The sequence below is a fragment of the Tinamus guttatus genome, unplaced genomic scaffold (genome assembly GCF_059628265.1).
Source record: "Tinamus guttatus ecotype Peru unplaced genomic scaffold, ASM5962826v1 Tinamus_guttatus_pri_ptg000618c, whole genome shotgun sequence".
Taxonomy (NCBI): Eukaryota; Metazoa; Chordata; class Aves; order Tinamiformes; family Tinamidae; genus Tinamus; species Tinamus guttatus.
The window spans coordinates 543228-561651 of record NW_028289152.1 but is presented as its reverse complement, the minus strand read 5'-3'; the positions used below and the strand labels follow the sequence as shown (position 1 = coordinate 561651).

General features: G+C 49.1%; 1 protein-coding gene across 1 annotated transcript; it reads right to left on the bottom strand.

The window, feature by feature from the left end:
• Positions 1–14124: 14124 nt before the first annotated feature.
• On the bottom strand, positions 14125–15075 carry LOC148592329 (olfactory receptor 6C4-like). The gene has a single exon (XM_088535166.1). The coding sequence runs from the start codon at positions 15073–15075 to the stop codon at positions 14125–14127; it is 951 nt and encodes a 316-aa protein (XP_088391292.1).
• Positions 15076–18424: the final 3349 nt, after the last annotated feature.

Below are 18424 nucleotides of genomic sequence, written 5' to 3'. Positions count from 1 at the left end.
GGAGACAGAGGAGTCCTAAAACTTCATTCGAATAAAGGGAGAGTCCACCGAGCATATCCCTGTGGGGTCTCTCCAATTGCTGGAGGATGCAGGCCCCCTTTTATACTAATTTCCCACCCGAGGGATGCCCTCTCCTTTTCCCCATTGGCCAAGGTACTCAGAAGTTACAGCCTTCCCGGCCCGCCTACACCAAACTCATGCCTCCTGCCATCTGTTCTCACCTGAGCTCGCCAACTCCTTTGTCCCCCTTGCTGAAGAATGTGGGGGAATTGCCCTATTTCCCTCCTTTGTAAAGGCCCCCATCTCCTTGCAGATGGCTCTTTTTGTCCCACTCACTCATGGCTCCGCTCAGTCTCCCCTCCCTTTGTCCTGCTCTTCAGCCAAACTGTGGGGAAATCTCCTTGTTGATGAATACATAAACCTGAGCATTCCACTCAATCCCTCCTCTTTTTTTTTTTTTTTTCTCCCCTCCTTTGGACAATACTTGTTTTTACAAACCAGGTTATTTGCTAACAACCTGCATTCAGTATATCTAGTACCCATGGGTACTCTTCATATCCTCCTGGACTCCCACAGACCCAGCAACCCAGCATTTATTTTCCAGACCCACTCCCAGCCAGCGGTACAGATCTACGGAGAGTTAGCCGGGGCTTTCCATCCTCTTCCTTCAACTGACAAGCCCAGATTTCTGGAGTCTTGGAAATCTTAACTCTGGTATGATGAGTCCATCCATGTTCAGCTGTCTTCATTGATGTTTACCAAGACCCAATCCCCTGGCTGGATATCATGGACTGCAAAATCCAAGGGGAGGTTCTGTGCGAGCTGGGCTTCCTGTCGGAGAGACTCCACTAAAGAATGTATTGCTTTAAATATATATCACCTATCTCCACCTCCTTGCCAGGTTGGGTGTTAGTAGGATAGGGAATCCCAAACATTATTTCAAAGGGGGGACAGCTGAATGTCTCCCCTTTGTTTTGCTCTTATTCTTGCTAAAGCTAATGGTAGAAGTCGTGTCCACGGCATCTTAATTTCTAAAACCAATTTCAAAAGATGCTTCTTAATGTTCCCATCCATCCTTTCCACTCTACCAGAAATCTGAGGATGCCAAGGGGTATGCAAGCCCCATTGAATCCCTAGGGCAGTCATGACACCTTGAAGGACCTTTCCTGTAAAATGAGTGCCTCTGTCTGAATCTATTGCCTCTAGCAGCCCATATCTCGGAATTATTTGTTCTAAGAACACCTTATTTACAGATCCAGTTGTTGCTGAGGCAGTTGGAAATGCCTCGGGCCATCCCATCAACTGACATACTACTACCATAGAATCATAGAATCATAGAATGCTTAAGTTTGGAAGGGACCTCTAGAGGTCATCTAGTCCAAATCCTCTGCACACGCAGGGTCACCTAGAGCATGTGGCACAGGACTGCATCCAAGCAGGTTTTGAAGATCTCCAGAGAAGGAGACTCCACAACCTCTCTGGGCAGTCTGTTCCAGCGCTCTGTCACCCTCACTGTTAAAAAGTTTTTCCTTAAGTTCATGTGGAACTTTTGGTGCTTCAGTTTGTGGCCATTACCTCTAGTTCTGTCAGTGGCCACCAGGGAAAAGAGGCCAGCACCATCCTCCTCACTGCCTCCCTTGAGGTACTTATAGACACTGATTAGATCCCTTCTCAGCCTTGTCTTCTCCAGGCTGAACAGGCCCAGCTCCCTCAGCCTCTCCTCATAGGGCAGATGTTCCAGGCCCCTGATCATCCTTGTGACCCTGTGCTGGACTCTCTCCAGCAGCTCCACATCCCTCTTGTACTGTGGGGCCCAGAACTGGACACAATACTCCAGATGCGGCCTCACCAGGGCTGAGTAGAGGGGCACGATCACCTCCCTCAACCTGCTGGAGAAGCTCTTCTTAATGCACCCAAGGATCCCATTGGCCTTCTTGGCCACAAGAGCACACTGCTGCCTCATGGTCAACTTGCCGTCCACCATGACAGCCAGGTCGTTCTCTGCAGAGCTACTCTCTAGAAGGTCAGTCCCCAGCCTTTACTGGTGTCTGGGGTTATTCCTCCCCAGATGGAGGACCTTGCACTTGGCCTTGTTGAATTGCATGAGGTTTTTCAGCGTCCAGTCGTCCAGTCCTTCCAGGTCCCTGTGGATGGCAGCGCAGCCCTCTGGGGTATCGGCTACTCCTCCCAGTTTGGTATCATCAGCAAACTTACCGAGGGAGCACTCTGTGCATTCATCCAGGTCATTGATGAATAAATTGAACAGGACTGGACCAAGGACTGACCCCTGGGGGACCCCGCTAGCTACAGGCCTCCAACTAGACTCGGCACCGCTGATCACCACCCTCTGAGCTCTGCCATCCAGCCAGTTCCTAATCCACCTCACTGTGCACTCATCTATCCCACACTTCCGGAGCTTGCCCAGGAGGATGTTGTGAGGGATGGTGTCAAAAGCCTTGGTGAAGTCAAGATAGACAACATCCACCACTCTCCCCTCATCTATCCAGCCGGTCATTCCATCATAGAAGGCTATCAGATTAGTCAAGCATGATTTCCCCTTGGTGAATCCATGCTGACTACTCTTGAGCACCTTCTTTTCCTCCATGTGCCCGGAGAAAACAGCCAGTATGAGCCGTTCCATCACTTTTCCGGGGATGGAGGTGAGGCTGACTGGCCTGTAGTTGCCTGGGTCCTCCTTCTTGCCTTTTTTGAAGACTGGTGTGACATTGGCCTTCCAGTCTTGGGGCACCTCCGCCGTTCTCCAGGATCTTTCAAAGATGATGGAGAGCGGCTTAGCTATGACCTCTGCCAGCTCACGCAGCACTCTGGGGTGCATCCCATCAGGGCCCATGGACTTGTGGGTATGGAGTTTCCTTAGGTGCTCTCTGATCCAATCCTCCTCTACCCAGGGCAAGTCTTCCTCTCCCCCGGCTTCTTCTCTTGTCCCTAGGGCCTGCGGCTCTAAAGGGCCTGTGACTGTGAGGCAATATCCAGCTGACTATAGAAGGCCTCATCAACCTCCTCGTCTTGGTCAGGTGGCCTGTAGCAGACACCCACCACAGTGTCTCTCACATTGGCCTGCCCTCTAATCCTTACCCACAAGCTCTCAACTCGCTCATCCTGCACTCCCAGGTTGAGCTCCATGCATTCCAGTTGCTCTCTCACATAAAGAGCAACTCCACCACCTCGCCTTCCCAGCCTGTTCTTCCTAAAGAGCACATAGGCTTCCATGGCAGCGCTCCAGTTGTGCGAGCTATCCCTCCACGTCTCTGTGATTCCAATGAGATGATGTCGCTGGGACCACACACATATCTAGTTCGTCCTGCTTATGACCCATGCTTCGCACATTGGTGTACAGGCATTTCAGGGAAGTAACCAAGCCCGTAGGTTTCCCAGGAGGGGTGAAAGAGGACCCTCCGTGATCATTTCATAACCACACTTCCCCACTACCATACTCCTGCTGGATGCCATCTGACCTAGGCTGCGCGGTACTGTTCGCCGTGTCTGTGTGACACTCGCCTTCCCCCTTCTTGTCTAGTTTAAAGCCCTCCTAACCAGGTTGGCCAGCCTTTTGGCAAAGAGACGTGTGCCCCTCTTGCTGAGATGGATACCATCATTTCCCACTAGCTGGTGGTCATAAAACAGAGTCTCATGGTCATAGAAGCCAAAACCCTGTTGCCAAGGCCAGCGGCACAGCCAGTTGTTAATCTGCCATATCCGCCTTCTCCTCCTTGAATCCATTCCCCTCGTTGACAGGATAGAGGAGCACACTACCTGGGCTCCGTACCTTTGATGGCCATCCCTAGGGCTCTGAAGTCTTGCTTGATATCCCTCATTTTCCCCATGGCATCATTAGTGCCCACATGAAACAGTACCAGAGGGTAATAGTCAGACTCCTGAACAAGCCTTGGGAGCCTTTCTGGGACATCCTTTATTTGGGCCCCTGGCAAGCAGCAGACCTCTCTGGATGAGGGGTCCGGTCTACACATCGGCGCCTCCGTGCCCTGCAGCAGGGAGTCACCCACGACGATTATCCGCTGCTTCTTCCGGGTGCTCCTTTTCTCTCTTAGGGGGAGCAGCCTTGCAGCATGGACCAGACTGCCTCTCTGTAGACAGCCCCCTAGATGGGCCTTGGTTCAAGGCCTCCTCTATCTGATCCCCAAGTTCCAGGGCCTCGTACCTGTTGGATGTGGTCACAGGTGTAGGTGAGGTGGGCCATGGAAGGGATCTTCTGCCACCTCGAGTGGGAACCTGTTTCCATTATTGATCATCCCTCAATACTGTTAATTCTGCCCCCTCTGCCCTATGGGGTATCGAGGGGTTCTCTGAGTGGCTTTCCTGGGAAGACTGCAGAACGCAGCTCCACCAGTCTATTTCTTTTTCACATTCCCTGATGGCCCTCAGCCGTTCTACCTCCTCCTTTAGCTCCGCCACCAGGCTGAGCAGGTGGCTGCTGATCAAGGAGCTAAGGCAGGCTGTGTTTTCTCCAATCCCCTGGACCGCTGCATGTTTCTGTGGCGGTTCAGTCTGTGTCGCCACAGTCTTCCTGGTGGAATCTCTCCGCCAAGTGGAGACCATGGCTTTACCTAATCTCCCGCTGCTGGAAGAGTCTGGGGAGAGGATTCTTTTCCACACCTGGGAGGAGACTCCCTGACCCCTGCCTGCACCAACTGCCGCACCACGCCCTGCCTGATGCCCTGCGCTCCTGGTCGCTTGCGCTCCCTGGGGGCAGCTTTTGAAAACCCTGTCTGCCCTGCTGGCCCCGCCCCCGCTGAGTCAGAGCCGCCTCTGGCCGGGAGCTCAGCACTGCCCACACGGGGGTCAGCGCTGGGGCTGCGTCTCACTCTGTTGTTCGCCTCTAGACAAGGAGCTCCGGCACGAGAGTCTGCTCCAGAGCCCTTCCCTTCGAGATCACATCCGGGCAGGTTCTGAGTATCTCCAAAGAAGGAGACTCCACAGTCTCTCTGGGCAGTCTGTCCTGGGGCTCTGTCACCCTCACAGGAAAGAAGTTCTTCTTCACCTGGACATGAAACTTCCTATGTTTCAATGTGTTCCTCTAACCCCTTGTTCTGTCACCAGCCACCAACAAGAAGAGTTTAGCCCCATCCCCTTTACATTCTCCCCTCAGGTATTTGGACATATGGATAAGGTCCCCTCTCAGTCTTCTCTTCTCCAGGCTAAAGAGGCCCAGGTCGCTTAATTTTTCCTCATACGATAGATGCCAAAGTCCCTTAATCATGTTCACTGCTCTACGCTGGACCCCTCTAGAAGCTCCACATTCCTTTTGTACTAGGCTGTCCAGAACTGTACACAGTACTGCAAGTGTGGCCACACCAGAGCTGAGAAGAGGGGCAGGATGAGCTCCCTCAACCTGCTGGCAACACTCCTGAATGCAGGCTAGGATCCCATTGGCCTTCTTGGCTAAGAGGGCACATGACTGCTGCCTCACGCTTACCTTGTTACCCACCAGGACTCCCAAATCCCTCTCCACAAAAGGGTTTTTTAGCAGCTCAACCACTAAGGGATATTTCTGGAAAATATGTCTCAGGAAACAGTGGCGTTTATTCCAAGGAGTTTCCCAAAAGCATGCTTCTCTCTCATTTCTGTCAGTTTCCTTCCTTGTCTCTTCAGCAAAAGGCAAAGGAAAGGGAAATCGTCCCAGGGCTTCAGATTGGAGGAAAGCCGTGAGTCCCTTTCCCTCTTACTCTGAAGTGATATTGCCAGGCCTGTGGGGACACAGAAGAGAAATAAGAAAGATTAGGACTGGCCTGTGTTCTTTTTCAGTGCATGAAGATCACTTCTCACCCCCTCTTCTGTCCCTTCACTTGAGCCTTCCTCACAGCCCTCTAATGCCCCTAAGGTAATCCTAGCAGGTCAGCACAGGTATGCATTGTCTTGTGGACATGACTGATGAGCTGAGCTAAACCAAAACTGTGCATGCCCTAACTCTGAAAGACCTAGCAGGTACCTTCCCATGAGAACCGAAGAGGGCCTTCTCATGTCTTTCTGGGAACGCAGTAGTAACATATGTATTGCAATTTGTATAACATATGTATTGCATATAGTATGACCTTCACCCTTTATAGCAAAGCCAGGACAATGTCAGCCAATGGGGCCAAATGAAGCCTCAGGAAGGCATCTTTCACACTCACTGCCCATAGAAGTGAGTTTTCTTTCCCACAAATCCACAGGGCATATGGATTTTCTCAGTCAGTAGCACATACCTCTTCCACCCACTTCCCCACTCGATTGTTAACTTTCTGAACTGGGAGCCTGGCTGCAGGACGGCCCTTCCTCCTGCCCTTCCTTGGCTTCTGGGAGGATGTCCCGGGGATGGCTGGAAATACGCTGAAAAGAGACAATATAGAGAGGTGCTGTGAGCACAGAGGGACTTTGCTCTCCGTCCTGTCCTCACAGGAATCTGCAGCTGAAGGCAGTTCCGTTGGCTGTTGCCATGAATGATATGGGCTCAACTGACTGTGTTCACATGAACAGAGACAGAGATCACCCCCCGCTGAAATGCCCAGAGCTGCAAGATGTGACCACAGGAATGCTCCGTATGCCCAGATACAGGCTCTCTCTTGATGCAGCAAGAAGAGCAGGTTTCATTACAGATGGAGCCTCTAAGGGACACAGATCCCCCATCCTGGCAAACATATTGAACGCTGTCTGAAAGTCCCAGCTCCTTCATGGGATCCAAAACTCTTAGAGCTGCCTGGAACCTGTTGCACCTAGGAAGCATCTCACCCACACAAGCACACGGCTACAGGGTCACCCTCATCCGTTCCTCCAAGTGTCTCACCTGCCATAAGTTCCTTTTCTCTCAGGTTTTGTCCCCTGTTCTCCTGGCATATTTCTGTTTGCAAGTGTCGGTGGCGCGCCACTTTTTCTGGAGAGGAGACGATTGGCAGGAACATTTCCTGTAGGCAGAAGACAAGAAAACCCTTCAGGACAGCATTGCAGAGGGCTCTTGAAAAGGAAGGCTATGCAGTTCTTCTCAGCCTGAGGTCAAATTGTGAGGTGTCAGGCTGATTCCTCTGAAGCCTTTATTCCTGGCTGGACTTTGGCCATTCTGGACACTGCCTTCTCTCTGTCTTTTCATTTGTACTTTACAACATCATTTCTTGGACTAGCGCTTTTCTCACTCTCTGTCCCGTTGTGAAAAAGGAGACTTGCTGGGATGTATGGGTGGCCTAACAGAGTGTCTCTGAGGGCGGTAATTTAAGGCAAGGGAGCAGATCCTTGGATGTGCCTACTGATCTCACATGCCTAGAGTTCCTCTGTTGACACAATCAAAAGAAATGAGTTGCTTTGGGGGTGTTTATGAGGCATGTTTAGGAGAGCAGGACATGGAAATGGAGGAAAGTTGAACTTGGAGATATTAGTACAGTTGGGAGCGTTGTGCTGCACTGAGGTCTTGTTCCCTCAGGACTCACTTGAGATTTGCCCTACTGGGGTAGCAGCGTCACATCTAGCGCCTCATGCTACCTGAGCCATCACACTGTCACTTGGCTTCCAATGGCCTACCCAGGAGCACAGAAGGAGAAGGCAAAAGCCTCCACCAAGAAGCAGCAGCTCCATTACCTTCCTGGACAGTGCTGGCCTCTCCTCTCCTCTCCTCCTCCTGCCTGGCCTTTACAGGTGCGCCAGGTGGATTTCGATCTCTACTCTCCAGTTTGTACCTGAAAAGCAGAAAAGGCATCACGCTAAACGCGAGGGGGCACTGCACTTCCTTTGCACCTGGTGTGAATAGTGGGGACACAGGAGCATTTGGGAGGTGCTGGGAAGTCCCTCTTTTTTCAAAGCGCAATAGGCAGAAGAGGCCAGATGCTGGAGGAGTCTCTCAGCAAGTTGAGAGGCATCATGAAGACCTCCAATGCCTGGAGGGGATGACCTTTCTTCTCTGACTCTTCCCTGTGCTTCCTGTGAAACTGCCAAAGCAATTTCAACCCAAATCCCCTGTGTGCTTTTGGGATCATCACCCATCTCCTGTTCCTGCTCCTGTTCAGGCAGAACACTTTAGTCCTCTTTCCTACTCCTTTCCAGCATCCTTTCTAATTCCTGTCTCACCCTCCAGATCACTTGCAAGCCTTCCCAAGAACATCTCCATGCATGTGTAAAAAAGAACCTGTATCTCCCAGACACGTAATGGAACAAAACACTTAGCACTATGTGAGCCAGGAGAAAGCTTTTTACTTGACTAGTACAGGCTTTACTTTGGCCTACATAGGTCTCTGCCCCTCTGCCAAAAAAGAAAAAAAAAGAAAAAGAAAGAGATGACTCAAGTGAATATTTGAAAACACCATTGTGAAGCATTTCATTCATGCAGATGTCACAGAAGAACAGAAGACTTGAAAATGTCCCAAGGTAGCAACTGCCAGGAACCTTTACTTTGATGCACATTTGAAAGGGTTGTTCATGAATGGCTTTCTGAGTAGCCTTCACAAGGCTTGGAAACACAAGGTTACAAAACATGCCATGAGCAGCTGCTTGCTTGGCCAGCCAGGGGCTAAGAAGGAAACATACTCACTCGGGAAAGACAATGACATGACCAGAGCGGGTCTGCGAAAGTGCAGTTTCAGAGCCCGACAGCACCGAATTCCTCATCTGCGGCATCTGCAAACGAGACAGACATCTGGGACATGGTACCAAGAATATTATCCAAGTGCTCACAGGGGAAACAAACTCTTCTACTGCTTAGAGAAGAAACTGCTTTTGAAACTTTCGATTGTTCTATTCCCATCAGCAGCCCCTCAGTTATGCACCATAACAAGTGGAGAGAAAAAAAGGAGAAGGGGGAGGAACCTACTCAGGCCTTTGGCAAGGGTCAGCATTCAGAGAGTCAGTTAGCTTAAGTCTTTCCAAATGCAGAAATCAAAGGAGGCAAGCACATGAGAAGGCATTTCACTAAGTGGGCCACTGTGTTTTTCCTGCTGTCTAGACCTGATGCCTCCTCAGCTGATGAAGAAGGGGTCAGATGTGGGGTTAACCCCACAGTCTCTCCCAACATTCTCTCCCTCTGGGCCTTGCTCGTTCTGTGCCTCTGCTTCCTGCCCAGAGAGTGGGGTAAGCACTCATCACTGATTTACACGCTGAACTAGGAATGCTACAGAGCAAGAGGACCATGAGGATCCAATATTGTGAGCAGTTTATCCCAGTCACACTCAGGCCCTCCAACGTCAAAGGGAGGGGAATGAGGTCAACACAAAGTTGACAGAGAGGTCTGACATCTCCATTTGCCCTCGCAACTTTATCCCATGAGGAGATCAGGCCGAGCTTCCGGGGGGGGCCCAGAGCAATAGTTTTCAACAGCTTAAGGGGAATCAGCTGAGCTTGCTGCCTTACCATACCAGACATGTTCTAGAGAAAAATAGTTTCCGAGGACATCCTCACAAAAAGGGGCATGAAAGCAAGGCTTTTTGCAAGGAGCAAAGTCTGGTGGGACAAAAAAAACCCACAAAGCCTCCTGTTGTCTTGGCCTTTTTTCCTGAGATTGTTGAAATTGGCTCCTGGGTTGTATGAATCTTGAGTGGACCCAGTACACTTCTGCACAGGTTCAACTTCATTGCCAAGTCCTCTGAATGCCCAAGACAAACTGTCCCGGTAGCTGGCATTCCTCTCAGCCAGGACTGTCCATGTCCTTCCACAGTTTATGGCAGGCTAATAGAATTGCATTGCCTTGGGAATTCAAAAAGGTAATGGGGAGCACTGGAGAACTTACCGCAAGAAGAGCCGCTAGCATCTGCTCGGTCCCATTAAGTCTTTCCAGGAACTCTTTGTAAAATTGCATTTTCACATCTGCCCCTTCAATTATAAGCATGCCAATGTTCTTGAGTACAAACACAACATTCTTCCCACTCTTGATGCAGCGGCGGAAGAGGCGCAGGGTCTCCTTTACGCCAGCCTCCACCGTTTCACGGGGAAGAAGGACGTATGCGGCTATGTGAGCAAATTTCAGGGGCTCACAAAGCTTATGGCCTAGAAAGCAGACCAAGAGGAACAAAGTTTCTAGCAGAACACACTGAAACACAGCACCAACAGATTTGTGGTCTTCAAGCAAGCAGCTGCTTGAGAACTTCTTGCACTTTCTGGGAAAAATCATGCGGGAAGATGCTCAAAGCACTCTGCAAGCAGATGTGCCAAGCGGACAGCAATACCTTCTCCCCTACTACAGAGTAGGAAAGAAATGGATACAATCATCTCCTACGAATGTGAGGTTCGATGGCAGGACAAGGAGAGGAGGAAGGGAGCAAGTTGCCTTAATGGGTGCCAGGTCACAGGACTTGGGCCAAACTCTGTCCTTTCCACATTGAGAAAGATTTCACTGGCCCATGTCACATGGATGATAGAAAGAAGGAAAAAAAAAAACACTCACTGGTGTCCCATTCTCTATTTGAGGGCTCTGTAAAGCTGACTTTGGCCTACTACAAGGTGCAAGGGGAAGGGAAAAAGCAGCATGAATGCTGCTATTTGCCTTTACAGAATGTCAGCTAAAATGAGGTCAGGGAGAGAGGGAGTATAATGGTAATCGCCATGCTGAGGTCCTGAGAGCTACAAATGGAAGCTGTTTGGAGAACGTGGTGATGGAAGTCTGGAGCTCTAATAGTCACTGCTGAATAGAATTTATGCCCTGCTCAAAGATGTCCCAAAAAAAGGGAAGCCCAAGTTTCAGCATGTCCTCTTACCAGGGGCATAGGACTTATCATAGGTGCGGCTGTGAACCTCCGCAATACTCTTTGAAAGATTGAACACGGGTCTGTGAACAGTCACAAGGCCGTATTTCCTAACAGCGACTTGCTCCGTCACCACACCAAAGGTGCCAAGCCGAATAACTCTGACTCCCTGCAAAGAAGAAGGAAGAAAAGCATTATTCGAGTGCTAGGTGAAGAGGCTTCTGACTGGTCAGCTGCATGAGGATGGAGCTTAGTGTCCTGCTCAATCCTGCTGTGCAAAGGGGATGAATGGAGGAGTGGGGAAAGCCTTGGAGAACCCTTGGAGAATGTCTTTAGAAGAGCACCTGAGGTGTTTTCATTCCCCTTCTTCTCCATGCTCTCAAAAAATGCTAGGAAACGTAGAGAACTCATCCCTCAAATACCTCCAGTGAAGAAGAAGGGCTTCTGGGGAGATGCATAATGGCAGACCCACCTTGTTCAACATCAGCTGATCTCGAATGTACTCGGAGACTCCTTCCCAGATAGCAAGGGTCTCTGGAAAAGAAGTGGAAGACACATCAGGCTCTGTGTGGCCCCGCTCACAAAGGTGCAGCACATGGTTAACCAAGGAGGTGACACCTGCAGTCGTACTCAATGAGCAAACTGAGTCCAACCCTGAGAGGGCCTCAGCAGCTGAGATCGAGATGGCATTAATGGGGAGGCCTGGCAGCTCAGGTAGGCCTTCCCCACTGGGAGACCCCTGTGGCAGGGACTCCTGAGTGGGGTGTCCTGGGACAGTGGGGATAGCATGAGGGTTGGGAGCCAGGAATCCTGGCAGCCACACTGCCAAGTGAGGCAGAGGGGACCATGAGCCTGGGCTCTGGCAGCAGTTCCAGCCCCATCCACGCTCCTCCAGCGCCAGGCTTTCCACAGCCATGTTCACAGTTCATGATCTCCGTGAGACTTCCCGAGATAGAGCTCCCAGAGGCCTTACCATGTGCTGGCAGCACTGGCAATGGCTGCCCATGGGACCTGCCATGGCCAGGGTCCCAGAGCTCCATCCTAGTTTCTTTGCTCTGGATGAAGAGCAAACAGGAGGTGATGAGGAAACAGCTCCTCTCCTGCTCCTCCTGTACACGTCACCTCAGCCCTGTGCTACTCTGGCCGCCCCTCGCTGGTTCCCGCTCAGGGTCGTGGGCTCCTCGCAGCAGAGCAGAGCCAAGAGCAGTCCCAGCGCGTGGGCTCTCCCAGGCTCGTCGTGACGTGTGAGGAAAGGTCGCAGCGTGCGCTCTGACTGCTGTGCCTGTGACACGGGATGTCCCCTGTGAGCACAGCCCATGTCACAGAGGGGTCTGACCCTCCTCACCACGGGCCAAGCTAGGGCTGGCCCTGCGGTGGAGAGGGACTGCATGGGGTGCTCAGGGGCTGCCCTTGCGCTACACAGACTGTGAAACAAAGATGAATCCTCCTTTCACCGTGGGTCTTGGCTTAGTCGGGCACTGCAACTGCACGCACATGGCCATGGCTCCGCGCGCAAAACCTGTCTGCCAGGGAGGACAACGAGCTTCACGCCACACTCACCCCACAGCTGCATAGTGCAGGTGGCTGCTGCCACCACGGGAGGGAGTGCTAACCACTGAGCCCACCAGCCCACTGAGCTGTTCAGGGTGGTTTGCAGCCAGCCTGACTACAAACTGCTGCCTAAGGAAGTATGAAGGCCAAGGTCACTGTGAGAACGAGAAGGATAAGGGAAGTGAGACCACCAAATTGAGGGATGAGATCCCCCGCTCTGGAGTTTGCGCAGGCACAGTCCTAGAAGGATGATATAACAGAAAGAGGGAGATTTACCCACCCCTGGGTGGTCTCCTGGCATGTACTGGCCCTAAGTGACCGGACGCCCCAGGGGATAAAATACGAAGGTCAGATTTGGGGGACGGAGACTCCCAATATTGAGGCCAATGTTGTCTTCTGCGGGGACGCCCGCTATGATTGAGAGCCTGCCAGCCCCTCCAGACTGCTACCTTGGAGAGATGCGTGGTCTCATAATTCTGCTGGCAAGTATTATTCAGTCAGTAACTTTTTCGTATTCACATTTACTAACCAATTCATATTCATTTGTACTTGTATCTATGTTGTGTTTATTAAAGACATCATTGTTATTAAGTGTACTTTTTGTCCTTGAATTGCCAAATCCTGAGCCCATCTGGCACACATGGGATGCAAGGAAGTCAAAGGGAACACCTGATAGGTCTGTCCTGCCTGCTTTGGTAGGACACTTAGCCATGGCTTGAGCACCAGACTGACACAGAGACCTCTACTCATGATAAGAATATGATGCAGGTAGTCATTTTTGGCCACACAGCGATCCCAGGACATGGCAGCCAGGAGAAGGCTTTTGATGTTGCTCAGTGAAACCACAAAATGCACCTGGGCAGCACAGTCAAGGAAGGAGAATTTGCCAACTTCTGCCAGAAAATCCAACACCATTTCTAGCTGAGTGACTGATATGTAGCAGATAGCCTTAAACTCTGATGAATCACGGACAAGAACAGCTGCTTAGGAAATGTGCTTACAAAAGCATTCACATTATCCAAGTGAAAACCACAGGATGGTCTTCCTGGTCTTCCTAAGAGAAGTCTTTAATTCACTAACACACAAAGTTTTAATATTTCTTTGTTTGTTTTCCTGGCATACTTACCTTTTTTTTTTCTTTTAGGTTTATTTTTGGAGTTCTAGCTATGCCAAATCTCCAAGATAAAAATAGGGTTTTGGGAGGGGAAAGTGGTCAGCATCTGATTCTTAATCTACCTACCTATGCATATGAATGAATAGGCAGACTGGAATTTTTACTCATTGTTCCCATCCTTTCCTTAAAAGAGAATCTTTCTATTACGGGCACAGATCTGATTTTGAATTCTTCCGTCTCACTGTTCAGTTTCTCCCTCTCTTTCTGGCACTCCTCAGCATTTCTTCTCTTTCTGCATCTAATTTTTGAGAGCCTCCCATCTTATTTCTATCAGCTATAGCTTGTACTTCAAAGAAGAAGCATTAACTGATGTTACTCTCCAGCAGAACACTTTATTTGAAACTTGAAAACTTCATTTGAAAACATGACTATATGATGAAAATTTAGTAAAACTAGTAATAAAAATTGACAGCAATTTATTTTCACTTTACCACTCCATTTTGAGTAGTCTTTCTGTTCCTTTCAGTCTTAAAGCCTTTTGTTCTGATTAGGAGACTGTTTTGTGCCCAACAACCACATAGCACCACACAGACCTCCATCACTGCCTGAAGTGCAGGAGAATGTTGGTGGGGCCTGACACAACAGTGCTGCCATGAAGCTGATCTTTGAGACATGCTATTCCTCAACATTGGCTGTAACGGGCCACATTCTGATGGAAGACACCATGAATGCTGAGATCCTGTTGAGATTTGTCAAGGATTGACTTCATACAAGCCACAATGATTCTCATGGCTTTCTGGCCTCCTCAGCCATCCCCAGGCAATGGTGCCAAGCATTTTTCCAGGCTTCTTTCATTTGCTGATTCCTTAGGCTGAATATGAAGGGATTTAAAAGAGGAGTCACAATGCTGGAGAGAACAGAGAGGATTTTGTTGAGGTGTCCAGGGTTCGCGTGGCAAGGCCTGACATAGATGAAGATGGAGATGCCAAAACCCAGGGAAACAACAGTGAAATGAGAAGCACAAGTGGCAAAGGTTTTCTGCCTGCCCTGGGCAGATGGGATACGGACTATGGTCAAAATGATCCAGGTGTAGGAGAACACAGTCAGTGCCAAAGAGCCGAGGAGCAGGAGAATGGACACCACAAAAGCCCTCAGCTCAGCAACCCAGATGTCCGTGCAAGCGAGGTGCAGGAGAGGTGCACTGTCACAGAAGTAGTGGTCAATGATGTTGGGACCACAGTATGGCAGCTTGGCTTTCAGGATCACTAACGGCAAGATCAAGACCACGCCACCCACCCACGCACCCAGAAGAAGCTGGCCACACATCCTTTCCGTCATGATGGTGGGATACCTCAGGGGGTGGCATATTGCCACGTAGCGGTCATAGGACATGATGGCGAAGAGGATGAACTCTGTTGCAGCCAGGGAGAAATAAAAGTAGAGTTGGCTAAAGCAGCCAGCAAAGGAGATGGTCTTCTTCTCTGACAGGAAGTTTGCCAGCATTTTTGGAACAACAGAGGAAGTCATGGACATTTCAATGAAGGACAAATTGCTGAGGAAGTAATACATGGGAGAATGGAGATGGCAGTCTGTATAGACCAGTACAATGACAAGAGCATTTCCCAAGACAGTCACTAAATAAACGAGCAGGAACACCACAAAGAAGATGATCTCCACTTCATAGCGGTTTGGAAATCCCACGAGAACAAACTCAGTCACAGGCGTGACATTCCCCATCCAAATGTGCTTTCTGTCATGGTGAGAGGAAGACAGCAACACAGTTTCTTTAAAGATTCAATTCATTCATTCAAAATAAAATCTTTCCTCACTACTTACATCTCCATTTCTCCATTCCTCCCCATTCCACAAATATTTGTTATTGTTCTTTCCTTCAAAAAAAAAAAAGGCGGGGGCGGGGGGAGAGATAGATAGATTTAAGATGCAGGTCTTTGCTGCCAAGGTCCTTCCACCTCTGTAACACCAAATCAAAAATTGCCATCAAATCACAATATGCAATGCACTCTTTTCCTGCTACGTTTCCAACTTCCCTATTTGCAGGTCATGCATGCACAAAGCAGCAAAAACTGCTGCAAGGAAAATATTCTCCTCTTATGCTTGTGCTTTTGAACTTACCTTCTGCACAAAGAACACCCCATATATTTACATTTGATAACTTGCTGAAGCTATCTGTGTCCAAGTTCCCAAAGAGCTCTGCAGTTTCAGGAACCTGTGGAGTTGCAGCATTCTTCTGTTCCAGCAAATTGTGGAGAGATACAGAATAGAAGTGGATGCCTCCTACATTCCCAGTTTGTATTGTAACAGCAGAGGAATTCACTTTCTAACAGAGTTACAGCATGGCCCAGAGAAGGACAAATACAAAGGAGCAATGTCATGATATAGTAACCCACAAGACTCAGAGTATTAGAGTAAAAAACATTTTTCACCCCTGCTGATGGTATAAGCAGAGCTGTTATATGTGGGCTCTGATAATCTGAACACCATAGCATGAGAACTGAAACACACATTCTGTAGTTTGTGCAAGCTCTAACTGCTAAATCCTACGGGAGCGAACCTAGTCATCTTGAGAAAACTGAAGCAGTTTATAACTTTGAAACCACCCAAAGCATGTTGTCCAGAAGATAAAGTTCAGGAGGAAGGCGGAAGTCTTCTTCTTACGTGTGTTTTTATTTTCTTTTTTAATTAATTATTTATTTTTAATGAAGAGAGCACATTTCAGAGTGAGCCAATTATTCCTGATAGACAGTCTTAGAAATGACATAGAGATGATAATTGGCTCCCTTAGAAACATTTGAACCTTGAAAGCTGGCAATTTCTGACTCAGGGGATTCAGGCAGACAAGTCTCACCTGAAGTTTGCAAAAGTAGAAAACCTTTCTTCTTTGTAGAGAACAACAGCATTGTCCAATATTTCTGATGAAAAAACAATCACTTCAAGGGTCTTTTCTTTCAGAGAGACCATAGTAATGAGGAGAATCAGCTCACTATGGAAGGATCCCACCATGGGCTTTTCCGAGATATGGTCTATCTATTTGAGGCTAGAATGGGGCTAGCTGAGGACTCGTATGTTGACACTTTTCACATTCACTCTGATGAACACTAGAAGGAGATATCCTTAGTGGCATATGGTGCTCTCCTGGGCAGTCCTCTTGTGCTCTTGGACACAAACAAAATATTTTTTTTGTATGTATCTTTGTTGTGCTACCCTCATCAATAGGAAAAAGGCTCTGGCTTGATGCTGTTAAGGCTGAGGCTGTAGGTCCGAGCTTGCTGCATGACAGCCTCTAGGGACATTTGAGAGTGTGAATTTGTTGGGGAGGTCTCACAGAACTCTCCTATGTGACAACAGCCAATACAACTGGAGTGCATCCTGGGACACTTACTTGGCAATGTGCTCATCTTTTCCCTCTGAGGGGTCCTATTCCAGACAGAGGCCTGGAGAAAGACGGTGGCCAGCACGTCAAGGGGAGTTGCTACTGCCTCAGACTCACAGATGGCAAGGCCCCATTTTGAATACTGATCCCAGTTATGGGCCTCCAGACCAGGAGGGATGCGGGAAACTTTGGAGAATCCAGCAGGAAATGGTAAGGTGCCGACTGCAAAACTCCACTGAGGCAATATCGGGGCATCAGATGTTTTTTAGTGCGGCAAAGAGGAGGCTAAAAACACTGCATCAGAAGGTGCTAGGAGACGTGTCCAACATCCTTTCAAGGCATCTCTCATCTATGTCTATTGTCTTTAAAATGCTTGGAGATTAGGGGAGAACTGAGATGATGGGAGGAAAGCAAAATTTGCACCCACCGTCAAAAATGACCATAAGGATGATCTGGGGACCTATAGGTCAATTAAGCACAGTGTGGTGCTTAGGAAATTCTTGGAGTCCTCCTGGAAGATATTTCTTGGCAAATAAAGGAGGAACAGGCAGCGTGGAGTGACCAAGATTACGGCCTACCTATCTGGCTGACTTACCTGCCTGCCTGCCTGCTGGACCTGAGTGTCTTACACAGGGCAAAGACTAGATTTGTGGAGGAGATCAAGCACTGTAAGTCATTTTCTGTTTACTTGAAGAAGGGATTTGACATGACGTCCAACAATCGTCTTGTATCCGCGTTAGGATGTCATGGTCTGAATGGTTCTCTTAATTTTGGTCTGGATGGTCCTCTTAATTTTATCATATCAGAGGTGGCAGAGTGCTGCCATCATGTTGGCAAATGTCCTGGAGGAGAGGGGATTGTAGGTAAGTTCGAGGGTATAGATGCTATCCAAAGGGACCTTGACAGGCTGGAGGAATGGGCCAACAGAATCCATATGAGTTCAAACAGGGACAAATGCAAACTCCTGCCCTTGGAAGGAACAGCCCCCTGCTGTGATCCAGGCTATGGATACCTGGCTGGGAGCAGCTCTGTGGGGAAGGCTCAGTGGAAGATCCAGATGGACCGGAAGTGAACATGTGCCCTGGCAACAGTGCCATGTGCCCTGGCACAGGTGTGTCCAGGCAACAAGGAAGGCCAAGTGATCTCCCCATTCTGTCTGTACTCGGTAGACTACATCTGCAATTCTACCTCCAGTTTTGGCACCCTCAGTCCAGGGAGACATGGATAAACAGGAGGGAGTTCATTGAATATTCACGGAAATGTTCAGGAATTTTGAGCCTGGGAAGAGAGGCGGAGGGAATAGGACTCGTTCAGTGTGGAGAAAGGAAGATTCCGGTGAATCTCAGAGCAGCCTTTCAAAACCAACAGGGACATTTTTGAGAAGACAAAGTAAAGCTCTTCACAGTGGTGTATGGTGGGAGGAGGAATGGCAATGGATGTAAATTGAAACAAGAAAGCTCTCAAGAGGCAGTCCAGAGAGGCTGTGTGGTTTTCATCCTTCATAGACAAGGCTTGATGAAACTCTTGAGCCATTTCTCCCTGTCTTTGAGCAGGAACGCTTGGATCTCTTTCCTGCCTTTGACCCATCACTGGAACATCCCAGCATAGGCTTTGTTCAGTCCCACAATACCTATAAAATGTCCTCAACAAATTCTCCACAGACCCACATACCTGCTTCAATATCCCGCAAGGAAT

What these genes read in the sequence shown, in the direction of transcription:
- LOC148592329 (XM_088535166.1), bottom strand. Translation starts at nt 15,075, where the DNA reads ATGGGGAATGTCACGCCTGTGACTGAGTTTGTTCTCGTGGGATTTCCA.